Consider the following 21,206-nt stretch of genomic DNA (forward strand, 5'->3'; position numbering starts at 1 on the left):
AGAGTAGAAGTGACAAGTGGTAAAGTTTCAAGAATGGGGAAGGGATGATGTGGAAGGGATGATGTATGGCCATTAGCCTTGGAACCCAAACAATAGTGAACAGGGGACAAGTTGCTGGTATACTCTGACCTTAGGCCCGATGTCATGCCCTCCCCCAGCTCCCATTTACCAGGCCAGACACTCTCTGAGTGCCTCTTGCCATGCCTATAGTAACGGCTGCTCTGTTAAGGCACACAGGGCTCTCTTCCCGCATCTCTAGTTGGGGACCTAGAAGATGCAAGTCCTAAGGGAAAGACATTGCCCAGTGAACTACTCCACCACAGACTACAGGAAAGAACTCAAATGGCGGTCCCAGCCAAGTAGTGACCATGTCAGTGCCTGTAACTCCCGACACAGACCGACCCCAGGAAATGTCAGCTAAAAAGGGGACAGACCCTGAATCACAGAACCATTCTGGAACTGGATGACCATCTGAGCAAGGAGTGGCCAAGCCAGATGGGATCCATGGGGCTGAGGTCTAGACTCCTGACTCTGGGCCCCTTACCCGCAAGGCTTCGGGGCGGCAGTTGTTGGGGCTTATAGCTCAGAGTAGTGCAAACAGCTCAGTCCTGGAACCCACAGCTTACATGCCAGGAAAGTGGGGAAGGAAGAAGTGCTCATGCTCTGCTGTGGGAAGGACAGAGCTGCCTCTGGGGAAGAAGGGCAGGCAGAAACCAACTCAGGTCATCTGGTAGATGTGGAGGCCTTACCCAGCGAGGCTGTAAGTGCAAAGTTGCCCAGCATGACTTCACGGTACAGGATTCTCTGAGCCTCAGCAAGCCTCCCCCACTGCCTCCAGGGAGAGGTAAATGGTGATATCCTCAAAGGTCACACAGCCCTGCCATGATAGGGACAGCTGATTCCATGGTCAGCTTCTCTCCACAGGGCCCCTGTCCATCCTGCCATCCATCCATCCCATGCTCACCCTCTTCCCCAACTCCCCAATTCCGAGGAGATACCAGACTCTGGTGCCACTGGGGCTCACTCTCAGCTCATACCCCTTGATCACTGTGTCAACCCACAGCAACAACAGACAGGCAGGCTGAGAGGCACCAACTCAGCTCAGGCCTGGTATGCAGGGTACTTTAAAATGCACCTGGGATTTGTTTTAATCAGGTGTCGTAAGACGACAGACACCGAGACAACTGCCTTTGAAAGAAGAGTTCATTACTTACAGTTCCCAAGAGGAGGGTGCATGGCATCCATGCAGGGTCACCAGGAAAGTGCCAGGGTCAGTCAGGAGGCAGAGGGAGTGACAGGAAAGCAGGGGCCAGAGACTTTACTGTGGTTCTTACAGGAAGGAATGGGCAAAACAGGGTAGGCAAGCTGAGCAGGTTTAGGACGGGATAGTTTGAATAACTGCCGCAAGCTCTGGGCTATAGGGTGGTCCCCAGTTGTCCAGAACCTGGCCCTGGGATGACTTAGGGCAGGGGGATAGTGTCCGACTGCAGGAGCCTGATTAAAGGCTGTGGGTGGGGTATGGACTCAGACTGGTTGGTTTGCACATCAAAGACTTGCTCACAGGTAAGCTGTTTACTGTCTCTAGGAATTAGCTAGCCCTGGGAGGGGCAGTCTCTCCAGGATCAGCAAGGCCCCGAGATGTCAAAGCATCATAAATACAGGAAATAAAAAGACACCATTAATACACAGGGCCCAATGCCATCTCCTGGTGTCACCACGATCACACCTCCCAGATACAAACGAATGTGGGCTCAGTCTTCTTCCTTGACCCCCAATACCAGGGCCCTGGAGCCAACAGTCCCCACCTCCTCCCCACGTGCTGCTCTCTCTTTAGACTGCGCTTCCCTCCCAACTCCCCACCCATGAGTTCCCATCACCACTGCTACCCAACCCCGGCCTCCCCATAGCCATCTCCACAGACTCCCCACAAGTCACTCTGCACACAGCATTCCGAGTGTTTGGCAAACGCAAACAGGATCTCATCTTGCCCAAGACTTTCTGTATTAGTTTCCTAGAGCAGCTGTAACAAAGTACCACAAACTGTTGCCTTAAAACAACAGGAATTTATTCTCTTCAAGTTTTAGAGGCTGGAAGTCTGAAAGCGAGCTGTCGGCAGGACCAGGCCCTCTGACGGCTCTGGGGGAGAATCCCTCTTTGCCTCGCCTGGCTTCTGGCCTTTGCTGGCAGTCCCCGGTGTTCCCTGGCTTGTAGAAGCATCACTCCAGCCACATGAGTGTGTTCACATCATCCTCCCTGTGTGTGTCTGTCTCTGTGTCCAGACTTCCCCGTTTTATAATGCACTCATACTGCATTAAGGCCCACTCTAATGACCTCATTTTCACTTGATTACCTCTGTAAAGAGCCTATGTCCAAATAAGGTCACATCATGAAGTGTGGCGTGTTAGCACTTCAACATACCTTTTGTGGGGAACATAACTGAACCCAAAACACCTTTGATGGCTCCCAATGGCAAGGGCAGCACCTGATGCTGTTTTGAAGGTCTCCCGCACAGCCCTGCTCCTGGCTTCAACGTCAGTCATAACTACACACATATGTCTGATACCCTCGATCCTCTTTCTTGTTTGTGTCATTCTGTCCCTTCATCACCAAAGGTCACCAGGTCAAAAGCCCAGTATGTCCATAGAAGGGTGAATAAGCACCACCCCAGGCCTTATTGTAATGTTACCTCCATTCCTGCTAAGCCTCAGCATCCATCTCAAATCCACCCCCCTTAGAAAATTCAGCTACCTGTCAGACCCTGGTCTTCCCCACAAGCACCCCTCATGGCTGCTATTTTCTCTCACCTGTCCTTGTGACCCACCATCCTCACCCATTTGCCCAGGCAAGCTAACCAGTCCTCAGGGCCCACCCTCCCCTTTCTTTCCTTGTGTTGGCACTGCCAACATGACCAGAAGATTCCTCCTCTTCTAAATCTAACCCAGAAGTCCACACCCATCCGCACAGCAGATGCCACGTTTTGCATGCTTATAAGCTGACTGCTTCCCCAGCACATGATAACTGTGGATCTAGTTCCACCCATTCGTAACCTCCACTCAGCGGTCTGCGGAACACCCGACTCAACATGGCCAAAATCTAACTTGAATTATTTGGCTCCTTTTTAAAATTTTATTTTAAAAAATAAATCACTGGGGGGGTTCCCAACTACAGGTAAGCCTATTGCCTGATGGCCAAATTCTTATGGGCCACGTGACTCAACACTTGAGAACATGTCTAACTGCCCTTAGGCCAAAGTGGAAGTGCAGGTGACATGATTTCAAGTACGTGACAGCAGTTGAAAGTCACTGTTCATCCCTAATTCTCAGGACTGTCACCTGCCTCCTGCCTCCCCTTTGGCCCTCGGGGCAGTCACAGCCAAGTGCAAATGTCTGACCATGAGATGGGACAACCTGATGTCCAGTGACTCTGAGTCACCAGGTACTGTCCTCATGCAGACTTCATCAGCCCATCACGTGTAGCACACAAGTGAGCGCCAAATTAAGTGTAAGGGAAGCTAGGTGCGAGGGAAGAGAAAGAGAAATTGCTGAGCACTTAGCCAGTTTCTAGCACAAAACATCAATTTGGTCCCCAGAAACCTATTACACTATTTCTCCTACACTCTCAACACTCTCACCCCCTTTTATGTGACAATCCCAAATGCCATCCAATCATTGCCTCTATCTCAATGTCAGAATTTTTGTTCCTAACCTAACCTCAGACCTGGAAGCTATCAACAAAGTGATAAGCTATGTGTCACCACTCAGTCCCAACTACAGTTGTGGTTCAGGGACATAGTGAAGGGACCTGTTCAAACTACTAGAAAAGTAACTATTAACTTTCTATACACAGCAATAGTGGCTTTAGAGAAATAGTACAAAACAAAACTACTTCAAGTCAAAAATGAGAAGTTTAATGTAAAATTAACCTGCATAAAATGAAATTCTTATCTAAGGATATTCTATTTAAGGACGATGGAAGGTGATCCCAGGTGAAAGATCTTCATTGACAGGAGAAATGAGGATCCGAGAGAGAGGTCTATCTGTAGATTAAAAAAAATGCTCATTATCTGTATAAAACATGAATAATATTCCATTGTGAAGTTACAGTGATGGAATTACCATGTATAGTATAGCCTCAATTATATATATATACACACACACACACACACACACACACATATATTGAGATGGGAAAAACTGATTAACGTTCTAAGTCTCTCAATATTGTCCAGGAGAAAGGTAAAGTATTTAAAACTGTGTTCTATTACGTTAAATAAGTGTAATTTTTAGCTTAAGCAATACTAAGAATCAGAGTTTAAACTTGCAAACTGGAAGAAAGAAAATCTGGATTGTAAATAAGTAATTGACAGAAACTTTAAAAAAAATTATCACCTAAAGAACAAATGAGGCAAAACCCCCCACAACATAAAAGGATATATTTAAATCCAAATGCATCACTATTACATTAAATGAGTATGGGAGAAACGTTCAAATTAATAGTGATCTTTACTGGCCCAAAAGACCCTTCATGAGGGATTTTTCATCAGCGAATTTAAATTTTCATTCAAAGCACAACTTATTCCATGGCATCCTCAGCCACTGCCAGTGGAAAAGGAGCCGGGGGTGGGCAGGGATGTCCTAGGTTTGGCTGGTGGGGTGTCAAGATCTTATGTTGAAGGTCATCAGGGTCATGACCAGGGCATTAAGGCCTAAAATCAGCTGAGACATCATGGGGAAACTGTAGTACATATGTTTTTACTCGGAAAATCCCTAGGTCAGCAGCATCCTCCGGAAAGGGGGCTAGGGGCGGGGATGGGGGGTGGTGGCGGTGGAGGACAACACAAAGGAGGAAAACTGTTTGTGATAATAACTAAAAAAGGAGCTTCCATTTAGCAAGCACATCCATGCATCGAGCACCGCGTACAGACACTGTATCCTTTAACCTGCACAGCAGCCTGAGGGGTGGGTCTGCTCAGTTTAAGAGGAGGAAACCGAGGCCCAGAGATCTCTGAGTTGCCCTCAATAATGTGTGGTAAGTAGCTGGGAATGGTGCTCCAAAGAGCCACAGTTCTGGCCCCCACCCACATGGCTTCCTTTCCCAGTTATCATCTAATCTCTGCAGGGCCAGGTCCCCTGTGTGTGAGTAACAAGGCCAAGGGAAAATGAACTGCCCGAGTAACCCTCATGTGAACAGGGAAGAATCCTGCCTTTTCTGTGTCCTGGAAATGGCAGCCTTTGGCTTCACTTGGTCACTCAACATGTTGCTGGGGCTGATCAAGAAACCTAAACATGAGAACAGGTTATGCCCCACAGTCCCAGAGAGGTAGTGCGCTGTCTTTTAAAGACTGAGATGGGAAAAGTCATTCCCCGGGGTTCACTCCATTACCCCAATCATCCATACATCCTATTAGCTCTGCTTCCTAACATGTCCCCAGTCATACCCTTCCAAGTGCAGTCCTGGGCCAGTCCACCATCAACACGCTCCTAGACTGTACAGTGGCCTCCACCATGTCCCCCACTTCAGTTCTTGGCTCCACTGAATACATTTCCCCACAGGCCAGTTAGAGGGAGATTTAAAAATACATCAGATCATGGCGTTGTCCTACTAAAACCCTCCCACAGCCTCCCAGAGCAATTAGGGTAGAATCTAAATTTCTCACAGTGGCCTAGAGAAACCTGTGCATCAACCTCTGTACTCCCCCCTTTTTCACTGCCTGCCACTCTCCTCCTCTAGCCATACTGGCCAAGCTCTTGCCAGTCTCAAGATCTTGGCATATGCTAATCACTTTTGCAGGCATACTATTCCCTACCATTGAACCTGACTTCAGGGCCTGTATCCCTCAGGGGTCTGCATGAAACCTGTTCTTTAGTGTCTGCTCTCCTTACTGTGCTTTACAATTTAATGACTATCTTCCCACTTTGACAGACAAGAATGCCGAGGCCTGGGGAGAAGAGATACGTCCAAGTCTGGTGATGGGAATAGCTCAGAAGTGCTGGAATCCCAATCTACACTCAGTGTCCAAGCTGTCAGCAACCAGCAACTAGACTACTCCTCCCCCTTTACATCTTTCCTCCAAGACTCAAGGTCTGGCCCTGCTGTTCTTTATACCCTTGCACATACGCACTGGTCAGGTTACTATCATAGCAGCAGTGTTGTTTTACTGTACCTGTTTTCAAGGTGTTTCACACACTATACGGTGAGTTGTCCTCTTGCTCAAAAGCCCATGCCTTAGTCATCCATGTGTCTTCACTACCCATGATGTGTCAAGGACACAGTGTGGTAACGTGGATGAAGGATGACTTATAACTCTTGCTCATCATATCAGCAAGAGCATACTAGACCCCTTTGCACACAGAAGTGAAGACTGGATGAGGGAACTAAACAACCCCAAGATGTCCTTCATCCACTGGACTGCACCTCATTCATGCTTTGGAATAAACTGAGGCTCAGGTTTCTGTGTGGGCCATGTTATAGCACAGAACTCCCTGGTACAGAATGGAGGGCCCTCTCTGAGAAGCAAGGTGTGATCTGGGAGAGAGGGCCTCTGACCTCTGTGATGCAGGGGTTCAGCTACAGGTAAAGCCACGGCTACAGCAGAGATGGTGTACCTGAGGGAGGATGGGATTTCTCTTCAGTATGAGTATGGATCTTAGATGTTGAGTCAGATCATTCTACTGGCCAAGCAATTTGCCACAGTGGTTATATTCAGAAGTATGAGTTCCCTGTAGGAGTTCTCTGAAGTACACCAAGGCTGCCCACGTGTGACAGACCTACCTCAATTTCCCACACTCACAGGGTTTCTCTCCACTATGAATCCCTCAATGGCTAGTGAGGGATGAGCTAAGGCTTACGACTTTTCCACATTCACTGCACTCATAGGGCTTCTCCTCACTGTAATACCTTGTGTGTCAAACTAAGGATAGCTTGTCACGAAAGGCTCTCCCACATTCTTTACACTCAAAGGGCTTTCCTCTAGTGTGGGTCTTATGATGCAAGACAGAATCAGAGCAGTGGGTGAAAGTGTTTCCATATTCATGGCATCTGTAGGACTTCTTTCCAGCATGAATCCACATGTGTCAAGTTAAGGAAGAGCTGTCACAAAAGGCTTTCCTACATTATTTGCACTCCAAGAGTTCTTCCCCACTAGATGAAATCAGAGTGGCCTGTGAAGGTATTTCCACTTTCACTGCACTCACAGGCTGCCTGTCCAGTGTGAAAATGCTGGTTCTCTGTGAGGTGTGCCCTGCAGTTGAAGGCCTCTTCACACTCAGTGCATGCATATGGCTTCTCCCCATGGGGGATGCTGTCGTGTTGAGTGAGGCCCACCCTCTCGAGAAAGGTTTTCTCATACCAGTCTCATTCACAGGACTTCACTCCAGGGTGAATCCACAGATGGTGAAGAAGGAAGAAACATGAATTTGGTCATATACTGAGACATCAGCAACTGTGAGTGTGGTGAAGATTTGGAATAAGGTCTGAGTGGCTGGGAGAGCTGATGCAGGAGACAGAGCAGATGTGCAGAGATCAGCTGGAAGTCTGTTAGCATTGTGCAGGTGAGAGCTGGTGATAGCAAGGACGGGGTTAGTGGTGGAGCTGATGGAGGTGATGGATTTAGGAGATGTGTATGATGTAGAATGGACAGGACGGCTAGATGTTGGGTTTGATGGTGATAGAGGTGTCGAGCTGTTGTTTGAGCTGACTGTTTCCTACCTTCTCAATTTCCTGGATGGAAGGAAGCACCATTCATTACAACTGGGGATGTGGGAGGAGTGGGCAAGATCAAGAGTTCCTTCTTAGCCTTGACAAATCTGAAGTACCTTTAAGACATTCACATGGAGACATGGGATTGAGGAGACGGGGGAAACTTTGGAACAAACTCCAAGGAACTGAGGAGGGGCTGGACATGTAGCTGGCTGTGCAGCCAGAGGGAATACCAGAGAAAAAGAGACCGTCACCCTCTGGTGGCACCAATCAACACAGTGATGGCTTCAGGTGCTCAGAGCAGTCCAGATGTGGAACAGACAAGGCTAAAGACACCTAAAAGTTTTACAGGACAGGAGGGGCAGGAAGACATGGGGAAAGGACTGCTTCTGAGTGTCTGACTGACAAAGAGAACAATGTATGTATATACGGACAGTAAACGGATAAAGAAGGTGGGAAATGGTAGGATGCAGAGTATAGATGGAGGTATTAATGGGAGAGGAAGAGAGGTTCTTTTCATCTGAGCCTTGAGGAAACATATGATATTACTATTACTCATTGGTCATTACGATTAATGTCATTTCATACATAATACCAATACAAATAGCTAACTTTTTTGAGTCACTATGTGTTAGGCACTATGATATGCAGTTCTATATATTTTCTAATTACATCTTCAAACAATCCAACGAGATAAAAACTATTATTACTATCATTTTCTAAATGTAGGATGAGCGTAGCAGACTGAGTAGATGTTTACCAAACCCTTGCTCTTCTCCTTGGGCACACAGCTAAACCATTTCCTAGCCCGGAGAATCCAGGTGTGGCCAAAGGCCCAGTTTCCATCAATGGAATGGCGATGGCAATGTACGTGCAAGTGGGTCTGACTTCTTTCATTCCTCTCATTTCCCCTCTCCTCAACAGAAGATGCCAGGAAAGCCTAACATTAGGTCACATGCTGACAACAGAAGGTACCTTGTTCCCTGAATAACTGTGTGGTACAGAGCTCTCTGCTGACCTGCATGGATCTTGGCATGAATGGGGAAAAGAAAAAAACAAAAAACTCCCTGTGCTGAGCTGCAGAGGTTACCGTTTCTCTGTTATAGTAGCTAGTGTTATCTTAGCCTATTTTTAACACTGATGAGATCTTGCAACACCCTCAGTCACAAGGCTGGAGAGGGACGAAGCCAGGTATTAAGCCCAAAGATATGGAGCCTACAGCCTACCATTTACCCAATACAACCTACTCCTCCTCGAGTAGCAGGGAAGAGTGTAACTGGGTGAGAGGATAGGTCAAAGGGCTCCACGGCCACACAGGGCCCCAGGAAGGTCACAACAAGAGGCTTCCCAGTGGCCCCTACTGATCTGCAGTGACGCCCTACCTGCTGGTTCTTGGCCACCCACCTGGACAGGAACTTTAGCAGAGGCCTCTCTTCACCATGCAAAGATGTTGCTAATTCTCCAGCAGGTGGATCGGTTCTGGTTTGGGAACAGGATACCCTGATCATGGAGAAACAGGACAGTAGTGTTTGAGTAAAGGCAAAAATGAGCCTTTCTATTCAGTATGGTATTCAAGACAAGGATGAGATGTTGGAATGAGGCTGCTCCCATCCACACAAAGCAAATGCTGACCTGGGACCTGGAAACCAAGAGCACAAACACCATCCTTGGACCAAAAGTCTGTAGAGGGTAGTGATGGCTGTCTACTTAACATCCATCCCCCGTGGTCTCCATCCTACAGAATCCAACACTGTTCAGGGGGCACCCTTCCCTTTATCCCCAGAAGGTGACACCCTCATTCCAGAAGCTATTGTCTAATTAACCTAAGTCAGCATCTCAACCTCCCTGGGCATCAGAACCACCTGGGGATGCATGAAGCAAATGGAACCAAATCTCCAGGGAGGAGGCCTGGCCGTGAACACTTTAAAAGCTCTCCAAGGTATTCAGCTGTCCAGGGAGGACTGAAAACCCAGGCACTACTCTACATCAACAGATGCCTGACTGTCTGACCTTTTCCTGTTTTATTTGGGAAATGGTGGGTGTTCTGCTGTTCCGAAGCTATGATATGTGAGGGTGCAAACGGAGGCAAAGGGAATCTGTATGAATCAGGGGACATCTGCATCAACAGTCTCAGGACAGAAATCAATCCTTGGGCTATGAATCTCACAAACAGGATGTTGAGCGAAAGACTCCAGACACAATGCAGAGCACACTGTGTGATTCCATTGCATAACGTTCAAGAACGGGCCAGTCCAGTCTCTGAGGACGGAAGTCAGCAGAGTGGTGCCTTTTGGGGAAGCGACTGGGAGATATGGGGAGAACCTGCTGCTCCACAGCATGGTCTAGGAGGAAGGCACATGAGTGGGCACACTGAAAGTGTACACTGAGCTGGACACTGAGGACTGAACATTTTACTGAATAAGCAAGCATATTAAAATAATAACTCACGCTCAAAAATGTCATTGTTGTCTTTGGGCAGCAGCTTTCTAGAGGGGAGCATTGGGTGCAGAGTGAGCAGTTTTGGAGCAAACTCTGCACCTCACAGGGATGCTGTAAGAATTAAATTAGTGGAGCAGCAAGAATCATGTCAGGAGCAGGGCCTGACATGGCGTGAATGCTCAGGGGATGTTAGCTGTGACCCTCATTATAAACTGCTTTTCTAAAGTTGACCCATATTTTGTTTACTTGATTAATTTCTTCAGAAAGGGAATCTCGTAACACTTGTAAATGGTAAAACTAGTTTCACTTTTCACAACTCAGTTATCATCAAAATACAATAACAATGAAATCAAAATAACAATCTAAGTTCCGGCAAGCTTACACGGCCTGCCCTGCACTATGAGTCCAGGGCTACTCCTTCTGCTGAAACAGAGTATTAGCCAAAGCTAGGGGAGGCATCAAAGATTTATCACCAAAGCAAGACTCTCCTGACAACAACCAGAAGGCAGAAGAGAAGGGAAAAAGGATCAGCTTTCTCAGGGTGTCCATCAACGACAGCTGATGATACGCCTGCACGCCCTGTAACATCATCTCCTGTACCAGCAGAGGACTGTGGCCCAGGCCTTACGAAGCAAGAGAAGATCGTGTAGGCATCAGGAAAAAAAGACACCTTTCAACTGAGGCTGGGTAGTTTCAATGTTGCCAGTGGCCTACTTGATTCATGGAATTTTTGGAGAATGGCCCCTCATCTCTGGCCCCTGCTCACTGGGTCATCGGGACACATAACCCAGCAAGGCTTGACCACTCAGTTTCCCTCTCGTGAGAATCTGGAGTAAGGACTGTGCTGGGTACTGCAGTGAGAACGTGGGCTTGGTTTAATTCTTGGTGTAGTTCTTGATTTTACTTTCTGCTTTTTGGCACCTCACAGAGCCTGGCGGGGCACAGGAAGACCAGGAAAGAGCGGGGGAGACAGGAACACAGCAGGAGTTAGCGGTAAGAGGAAGGGTGGGCTCCAGAGGCCTTGTCTACTAGTCAGGCCTAAGGTGAGAGGTGAAATGGAGAAGGAGGCTGTGGGTTCCCCACATGGGAGGAAGGTGAGCCTTACCTAGTGAGACCAGGAGCCCGCAGATCTCCAGCATTACCTCCCGATACAGGGTCCTCTGGGCCGTGTCCAGTTGCCCCCACTCCTCCCAAGTGAAGGTCATGGCCAAGTACTTAAAGGTCAACGACACCTGGAAAGTCAAACAGAGGCATCAACGTTGGCGTTGGGGCTGCTGGATGAGCTTAGAGCCTGTTGCCCGGTCACTGCTGAAGGTGCAGAGACCCAAGGCCTGAATCACCAAGCACATCTAGTGAGCCAGGCTCTGTGCTGTGCTCACTGTGGACGCAGATGCTGCCTTTGGACATAATGCAGTTGTGCCACAGAGAAAACCCATCAATGGGGGAAGCCATTGGCGAATGACATAAGGTTAGGACAAGCCTACCGGACTATAAGGTGCAGACAGGAAGTACTCTGGTGAGTCAGAGTATGGGGACATAACGATACAAATTCCAACAGTAACAGCAGCAGAGTTGGGCCTCAGTGGTCCTCCCTACACGTGGGCACCACACTAAGGGCTTCATATGCTGTGTGAAAGCGTCTGAGGTCCCAGCTCTGGACCCAGATTCCCAGGTTTCACTCCAGCCTCTAGAAACCAAGCTTTGCCAGGTACGTGACCTCGGGGAAATCACTTCATCTCTTTGAGCCTCCACTTCCCCAAAGATAGAATAGTTCCCATTTCACCAGGTTGTTGTGAGAATTAAAGAGAAAATGTTTCAAAAGCAAACACTGGAGTGGTTGGGTTACGTAAGGACCCAATATGTATGTGTGTTTAAGAGTTTGGAATTTTCTCTTTTGTAACTAGTAGACTTTATTTTTTAGAAGAGTTTCAGCTTTACAGAAGAAGTCAGCAGATAATAGAGCTCCCATATTACCCCCTAACCCCTCAGTTTTCTCTATTAACATCTTACATTAGAATGGTACATTTGTTACAATTAATGAACCAATACTGATACATTATTATTAACTAAAGCCCATAGTTTATTCAGATTACCTTATTATTTACCTAATGTCATTTTTCTGTTCTAGGACCCTAACTGGGATACCATAGTACATTACTTATGTCTCCTTTGGCCCCTCTTGTCTGTGATAGTTTCTCAGATGCCTTTTTTGATGATCTTGACAGTTTTGAAGAGTACTGGTCAGGTATACTGTAGGATTTCCCTCTACTGGAAATTAACTGTTTTTCTCATGATTATGGGTTTTTCTCATGGGGTTATGGGTTTGGGGGGAAGAAGATCACAGAAGTAGAATGCTATTTTCATCACATCATATTAGAGGTACATACTATCAACATGATTTATGCCTGACTGTTGATGTTGACTTTGATCACTTGGCTTAAAGTAGTGTTTGTCAGGACTCTCCACTGTAAAGTTACATTTTCCCCACCATCCATACTGTACTCTTTGAAAATAAGTCACTATGCACAGCCCACACTTAAGGAGTGGGGAGTTATGCTCCGTCTCCTACAGAGTGAAGTATTCACTAATTTATTTGGAATTCTTCTGCACAGGAGATCTGTCTCTTCTTCCCCATTTATTAACTTATTCAATAACCTTTTTACATTAGTATGTACTCATATACTGTGGGCTACAATGCAACATATACATATCAAATTGTTCCATCTTTGGCCATTGGGAGCTCTTTCAGCTGGTTCCTATGTCCCTCTGATGTACCCCCATTGCGTGGTTTTTAAAACATTTTATTGCAGTAACATTGGTTTATAACATTATATGAATTTCAGGTGTATGTCATTGTATTTCAATTTCTGTGTAGATTACATCATGTTCACCATCCAAAGACTAGTTATAATCCATCACCACATACACGTGTCTAATCACCCCTTTTGCCCTCCTCCCTCGCCGCTTCCCCTCTGGTAACCAACACCCCAATCTGTCTTTATGTGATTTTGTTCTTCTTTTCCCAAAGCTCCCCAGTAGTACATAGTTGTACATTCTAGTTGTAGGTCCTTCCAGTTCTGCTATGTGGGCTGCTGTCTCAGCATGGCTTGATGAGTAGCGCTAGGTCTGCACCCAGGATCCGAACCAGTGAAACCCTGAGCCGCCGAAGCAGAGGGCACAAACTTAACCACTGGGCCATGGGGCCGGCCCCTATATGATTGTTTGTTGTTGTTCTTAGCCTCTATTTATGAGTGAGATCATACAGTATTTGACTTTCTCCCTCTGACTTGTTTCACTTGGCATAATACCCTCAAGGTCGATCCATGTTGTCACAAACTGCCATTTTTCATCATTTCTTACGGCTGAGCAGTATTCCATTGTGTATATATACACCATATCTTCTTTATCCATTCGTCCCTTGATGGGCATCTAGGCTGCTTCCAAGTCTTGGCTATTGCAAATAATGTGGCAATGAACGTAGGGCTGTATGTATCTTTATGCATTAATGTTTTCAAGTTCTTTGGATAAATACCTGGCAGAACAGCTGCATCATATGGTAGTTCTATTCTTAATGCTTTGAGGAATCTCTATACTGTTTTCCACAATGGCTGTACCAATTTGCACTCCCACCAGCAGTGTATGAGAGTTCCTGTCTCTCCACATCCTCTCCCACACTTGTTGTTTCCTGTCTTGTTAATTCTGATGGGCATGAGGTGATATCTCATTGCAGTTTTGACTTGCATTTCCCTGATAGTTAGTGGTGTTGAATATCTTCTCATAGGTCTGTTTGCCATCTGTATATCTTCTTTGAAGAAATGTCTGCTCAGATCTTTTGCTCATTTTTTTTCTTGAGGAAGATTAGCTCTGAGCTAACATCTGGCGCCAATCCTCCTCTTTTTGCTGAGGAAGACTGGCCCTGAGCTCACATCCGTGCCCATCTTCCTCCTCTTTATATGTGGGAGGCCTACCACAGCACGGCTTGCCAAGCAGTGCCACGTCTGCACCTGGGATCTGAACTGGTGAACCCTCGGCCACCGCAGTGGAGTGTGCGAACTTAACCACTGCACCACCAGGCCAGCCCCTGCCCATTTTTAATTAGATTGTTAGTTTTTTTGTTCTTGAGATGTATGAATTCTTTCTATATTTTGGATATTAACCCCTTATAAGACATACGGTTTGCAAATATCTTCTCCCAATTGTTAGGTTGTCTTTTCATTTTGTTGATGGTTTCCTTTGCCATGCAGAGGCTTTTAAGTCTGATGTAGTCCCATTTGTTTATTTTTTCCATTGTGTCCCTTGCCCGGTCAGACAGGGTATTTGAAAACATGCTGCTAAGACCAATGTCAAAGACCATACTGCCTAAGTTTTCTTCTAGAAGTTTCATGGTTTCAGATCTTTAATCCATTTTGAGTTAATTTTTGTGTATGGTGTAAGATAATGGTCTACTTTCATTCTTTTGCATGTGGCTGTCCAGTTTTCTCAACATCATTTATTGAAGAGACTTTCCTTTCTCCATTGTACGTTCTTGGCTCTCTTGTGGAAAATTAGCCATCCATAGATATGTGGGTTTATTTCTAGGCTCTCGATTCTGTCCCACTGCTCTGTCTTTTTTGTGCCAGTACAATGCTGTTTTGGTTACTATAGCTTTGTAGTATATTTTAAAATTAGGGAGTGTGATACCTCTAGTTTTGTTCTTTTTTGTCAGGATTGTTTTGGCTATTCAGGATCTTTTGTTGTTCCATATAAATTTTAGGGTTCTCTGTTCTATTTCTGTGAAAAATGTTGTTGGAACTTTGATAGGTATTGCACTGAATCTGTAGATTGCTTTAGGAAGTATTTGTAGAACCATTTCTGTACTAATCCTGAAAAATATATAAACGACACTTGTGCACAGTAAAGTTGGACTTGCTAACACCAACCCAAGTCTCACGTCCCCTTTATTTTCCCCTCATTGCGCCAACGCCGTCCATCCCTCAGGAACCTGGACTCAGCCGGGGCGGGACCCCGGCAGCTTTCTTTAGTATTATGTTTGGGTTCCTTTCTCTTAATTATTTGTCTATTTATTATAGGTTTCTGTTTGTGATTACCATGAGATCCATATATAGTAACCTACGTATATAGCTCTATATTAAGATGATGGTCTCTTTAGTTTGCTCTCTTGCTAAAAGCTCTTTTACTCCCCTCCTCCCACATTTTATGTTTTTGGTGTCACGTCTAACCTCTTTTTTTTGTGAGTGTGCATTCCATTACCCTCTTATGATGGAAATAGATAATTTTATACTTTTGTTTTTTGACCTTCATATTAGCTTATAGGTGGCTGATGTGCTACCTTTACTGTATTTTTGCCTTTATCAGTGATTTTATTGCTTTTGGGGGAATAATTTTATTATTCCTATTTGTAGTCTTCTCTTTTCCACTTAAATAAGTCCCCATAGCATTTCTTGTAAGGCTGGTTTCTTGGTGATAAACTCCTGTAATTCTTGCTTGTATGGGAAACTCTTTATCTTTCCTTCCATTCTGAATGACAACCTTGCTGGGTAGGGTATTTTTTGCTGTAGGTTTTTTTCCTTTCAGCACTTTAAATATGTCATGCCACTCCCTTCTAGCCTGTACAGTTTCTGCTGAGAAGTCAGCTGATAGCCTTATGGGGTGTCCTTCGTATGTAACTTGTCTTCCTCTTGCAGCTTTTAGGATTCTCTCTTTAATTCTTGACATTTTAACTACAATAGGTCTTGGCATGGGCTTCTTTGACCTTATCTTGTTTGGCGCTGTCTGTGCTTCCTGTACCTGGATGTCTGTTTCCTTCCTTAGGTTAGGAAAGTTTTCAGCTATTTCTTCTTCAAATAGATTCTCTGCCCCTTTATCTCTCTCTTCTCCTTCTGTGACATCTATAATATGGATGTTAGTGTGCTTCATTAGACTGTCCTCGTTCTTTTTAATTTTATCTGTTCGGCTTAGATGATTTCCTCCAGTTTTTTGTCCAACTTGCTGATCTGTTCTTTTGTATAATCTACTCTGCTATTGAGTCCCTCTAGCAAATTTTTCATTTCCAGCACTGTATTCTTCATTTCTGATTGGCTCTTTCTTATATTTTCCAATTCTTTGTTGAAATTCTCACCGAGTTCCTCCATCCTTCCTCCAAGATCAGTGAGCCTCCTTATGACTTTTTGTTTGAACTCTTTGTCAGGCTGATTATTTGTTTTGTTTAGGTCTTTTTCTGGGTTTCCATCCTGTTCCCTTACTTGGAATGAATGCTTTGTCTCATTTTGCCTCTTTCTCTGTGTCTAAATATATGTATTAGGGAGGTAAGTTATGTCTCCCGATCTTGAAGAGATGGCCTTATGTAAGAGATGCCTTATGAGGCCCAGCAGTGTGCTTCCCTCTCATCACCAGTTCCAAACATTCCAGGAGTGTCCCCCATGTGGGCTATGTGTATCCTTCTGTTGTGGCCGGGTTGCTCTTGCTTCAGGTACTCAGGGGGGCTAGGCTGTGCCCCTGGCTGGTTGTAATGCTCAGCTATGTGTGGCTGCTATGGACCCTTCAGTCACTTTATCTGGCATGAGGAGCCCCAGCATAGTTGGCTGCTAGGTCTAATAGCACTTTTTATGTTAAGTGAATAGGCCCCCAGCGTGGCTGGTTCCTAGGCTGAGGGGCTTACAATTGCTGTAGGCCCCCAGCCTGCAAGGCAGTTGTGACCTCTCTCAGTAGTACAGCTGGGTGGGCCTGGCCCCAGGCATGCGGCCCACAATTCTTCCAGGCATTGGAAAGTGGGGCAGATCCCCTATGTGGCTGTTTGGGAATCACAAGTCTGCTGCAGCTGACAAGCCCCACCACCCACAGGGTCACAGACCCAGTCAACACAGTCTTGCCCCATGCATGTGCCCCAACCTACTGAGGTGGACCTAGCTGCCCCACTGCAGAGGTCCCACACACTCCACCAATGCAGGTCTGCCACTTGTGCATGCCCTGCCCCACAGAAGTGGACCCACTGCCTGGCTGCTGAGGTTCCAGGCACCCTGCCTATATGGGCCCACAGGTTGCTAGAGGGCTTGCTGTTGGGTAGAGCCAGCCCTTAGGGCAGGCTGCCTGCCCTGGCTGAGCTGGATTAAACTGGCACTCTAGTGGGTGGGGCAGACCCCAGGGCTAACAGGCCAGGGGAAGACCTCCAATGGCCTCTGCCAGCGTCTGTGTCAGCACATCTAAAATAGGTCACAATAATAGCTGCCGCCAATGTCTCAGTCCCTGGTGAGGTCTCACCTTTCATGGAGATGCACCCAGAGTCTATGCAGTGAGTCTCCTCTCATCAAAGGACTGTGCAGCTTTCTTTCTGGTGATTCTAGGTTGCTTTCCAAAACAGATGAATTTATGCCAATGGGCCCTTTAAGAGCAGGCTTTTTTCTCCTTATGTCTGATAGCTTTTCTGGGGATATTCCCTTTTGTCATTAATAGCCAGCAAAGCCAGATATTAAGACACTTGTCTCTGTTGTGCTGAGTCCAAAAGCTGCTTATTGTGGTAACACACCTCTGCTCAGATCCTCCACTCCTCCAGGGATCGCTTCATACCTTGGGGTTGCTCCTGGCTGGCTGTGAAGCTCTGTGGCTCACAAAGTGGCTTTTTTCTCTACAGAAAGGAATTTCTGCCTCTTCCACAGTCAGCACTGTCCCTTGTTGAGGGGGTTCTTTTATTCAGTGTTCAGTGGTCTCTCGGGGGTAACTGTTCCAACAGTAGTTGTAGATTTGTTGTATCTGTGGGAGGAGGTGAGTTCAGAGTCCGCCTATGCTGCCATCTTGACACTGTCAATGTTTGTGGGTTTTTTTTACCACTTCCTTACTTTCTGGCACTACAAGATGTTCCATGCTCATGTTGTATATATCCAGCCCCATCCTAGACAGCCATTTCTCCAAGGAGCCCTGGTTTGCTTTATCAGGGAACTGCATTAAAATCAAGATCTAGGCACTAGGTGTGCTCACTGCTACTGGGGTTTTGTTGCTTTCAGGCCTTCTCAGCTGACAAAACAAAGAAATATATGTGTCTGTACTAACCTATGTATATACCATCTGTATCTATATTAAATTAAACATGAGTTCTTATAAGATGTCTCCAACTCTAATCCACTACCACATGGATCACTCTCGCCTTCTCCCTTTGCTTACCTGTGAATTCTTACTCTAACAATGAGAAATCTGGCTCCCATGTTCCACCAATCATTTACTTAATAGTTCCATTCTATTATACAGTCATCTGTTGCTTAACGAGGGGCCATATTCTGAGAAATGCATCATTAGGTAACTTTGTCATTGTGAGAACATCACAGAGTATACTTACATAAACCTAGATGATATAGCCTACAACACACCTGAGCAATATGGTACTAACCTTACAAGACCACTGTCATACGTATGGTCTGTCATTAACCAAAATGTTGTTATGTGGTGCACGACTGTATGTGTAAATCAGTATCAGTATTATTCCCTGTACTCCCATGGGAACAATTTTATCAAGTAAAGTGAATAGCTGCAGTTGATTATGCCTTTAGCCTTATAGACTCCATTTATTTCCAAAGTTCCTTAGGTCAGCACCTTTTCCCCCACTCCCTATGTGAGCTTCTTTCACATGTTCATAACACAGATTCCCTTGTCACAGAGATTCTCTTGCATTATTTTCTGGTATCCTTCAACCTCCTAAATTGTTAGTCTAATTTGCATAACTAAGGTTCACTCTGTGTTGTACAGTTTTATGGGTTTTGAAAAACACGTGACTATTACAGAGAATAGTTCCACAGCCATAAAAATCCCCTGTACTTTATACATTCATCCCTTCCACCTTCCCCTAAACTGGCAACCACTGATCCTAGTTTATCTACAGTTTGCCTTTTGCTGAACGTCACATAATTGGAACCATACAGTCACTTTTCAGATTGGCTTCTTTCACCTAGCAACTTGCATGTCAGAATCCTGCATGTCTTTTGGGCTTTGATAGCTCATTTTCTTTTATCACTGAATTCCATTGTACGTATTTACTACAATTTTGTTAGTTTGTTTTGGCCCATTCACATACAGAATGACATCTTGGTTGCTTTCAGTTTTGGGTAATTAGGAATAAAGCTGCAATAAGTGTTCACGTGTGAGTTTTCAGGTGGACATAGGTTTTCATCTCAATAGGGTACATACATAGGAGCAGGAAGGTGGATCATATGGTAAGATTATGTTGAACTTTTTAAGAAATTGCCAAACTGTCTTGCAAAGTGGCTGCATTAGTGTGCTTGGGCTTCCGTAACAAGATATCACAGACTGGGTGGCTTAAACAACAAAAATTTATTTTCTTACAGTTCTGGAGGCTGGAAATCCAAGATTGAGATGACAGAAGATTTGGGTTTTGGCAAGAGCTCTCTGCCTGGCCTGGCTTGCTGTGTGCTCACATGGCCTTGAGGGAGGGCGGGGGGAGGAGGGGAGAGATCAGGGAGGGAGTGTTCTGGTGTCTCTTCCTCTTTTTATACAGACATCAGCACTATTGGGATTAGTGCCCCACCCTTCTGCCCTCATTTAACTCTTTTTTTTGGGGGGGGGGGGGTAAGAAGATTGGCCCTGGGCTAAAATCTGTGCCAATCTTCCTCTACTTTGTATGTAGTATGCTGCCACAGCATGGCTTGAAGAGCGGTGTGTAGGTCTGTGCCTGGGATCCGAACCCATTAACTCCAAGCCACTGAAGCAGTGTGTGCAAACATAACCACTATACCACCAGGCTGGCCCTGTCCTTATTTGACTTTCATGAACTCCTTAAAGACCCTGTCTCCAAATATAGACACCCCAGGGGTTAGGGTTTCAAGATTACAGAACTGTAACATTTTGCATTCCCAGCAGCAATCAATGGGAGTTCCTTTTGCTCTACATACTCACCAGAAGTCGGTATTATCAGGTTTTAAAAATTTTAGTCAGTCTAATAGCTGTTTGGAGGGGTATCTCATTAATGTCTTAATTTGCAATTCCCTAATGATATATGATGTGCTTCTTTTCACATGCTCAGATCTTTTGCCTATTTTTCAACTGGGTAGTCTGTCTTCTTACTGTTGAGTTTCAGTGTTCTTTACCTTATGTATTTTGATGCTCTATTGTTAGGAGCATCAAAACACAAGGATTTGTTATATATTCTTAGGATTGTTAAGGATTGCTAGATCTTCTTAGAGAATTGACTCCTTTATCATTATGTAATGCCCTTCTTTATCCCTGAAAAGTTCCCTTGTTCTGAGGTCTCATATTAATATAGCTACTTCGGCTTTCTTTTGATTAGCACTAGCAGGGTATATCTTTCTCTGTCCCTTACTTTTAATCTATCAGTGTCTTTATATTTAAAGTGGTTTCTTGTAGATAACATAAAGTTGGGTCTTTTTTTTAAATCCAATTTGACAGTTTCTGTCCTTAGTTGTATTTAGGTCGTTCACATATAAAGTAATTGTTGATATATTTGGATTAATCATAATGTTTATAACTGTTTTCTATTTGTTGTGGTTTCTTTTTAATATTCCCCCTTTTCCTGCTTTCTCTGGTTTCAATTGAGCATTTTATATAATTCCATTTTTTCTCCTCCCCTGTTAATTATACTTCTTAAAAAACTTTTGTCAGTGGTTGCTCCAGAGTTTGCTACATCTATATACTTACTACTAGTCTAATTACACTTTGAAATGACAATATACCACTTCGTGGGTAGTGCAGGTACCTTATAACAGAGTATTCTTAATTCCTCTGTCCAGTGCCTTCTAACACTAACATTTGTTCCACCTATCCATATGCTATAAACATTCAATATATTGTTACTATTACTTGGAACAAACTTATTAGATCAATTAAAACTAAGAAAAAATAAGAGATTTTATTTTACCTTCATGTTTTCCTTCTCTGACAGTCTTCCCTTCTTTGTGGAGATCTTTCTGACCTATATCATTTTCCTTTTCTCAGGAGAATGTCTTTTAACATTTCTTGCAGGGAAGCTTCCCTCAGACTTTATCTGAGAAAGTTTTTATTTCTCCTTCACTTTTGAAGGATAGTTTTATTGGATACAGAATTTTAGGTTG

General features: G+C 45.0%; 1 protein-coding gene across 4 annotated transcripts in view; it reads right to left on the reverse strand.

The window, feature by feature from the left end:
- Positions 1–3,884: 3,884 nt before the first annotated feature.
- Positions 3,885–21,206, reverse strand: part of LOC100058001 (zinc finger protein 211) — a 32,241-nt gene continuing 14,919 nt past the window's right edge. For 2 of the 4 annotated variants that reach the window (XM_014732810.3, XM_070222878.1), the window contains exons 5-7: positions 11,243–11,369; positions 9,103–9,198; positions 3,886–4,032 (exon numbers count right to left, since the gene is read on the reverse strand). In XM_014732810.3, the coding sequence (XP_014588296.2) occupies positions 9,152–9,198; positions 11,243–11,369 (174 nt within the window). In that variant the 3' untranslated portion in view covers positions 3,886–4,032; positions 9,103–9,151. Of the gene's footprint in view, positions 4,037–9,102; positions 9,199–11,242; positions 11,370–21,206 lie in introns of all 4 variants that reach the window. The other 2 variants (XM_005596139.4, XM_023649524.2) reach the window with 2 other exon arrangements.

The sequence above is a fragment of the Equus caballus genome, chromosome 10, assembly GCF_041296265.1.
Source record: "Equus caballus isolate H_3958 breed thoroughbred chromosome 10, TB-T2T, whole genome shotgun sequence".
Classification (NCBI taxonomy): domain Eukaryota; kingdom Metazoa; phylum Chordata; class Mammalia; order Perissodactyla; family Equidae; genus Equus; species Equus caballus.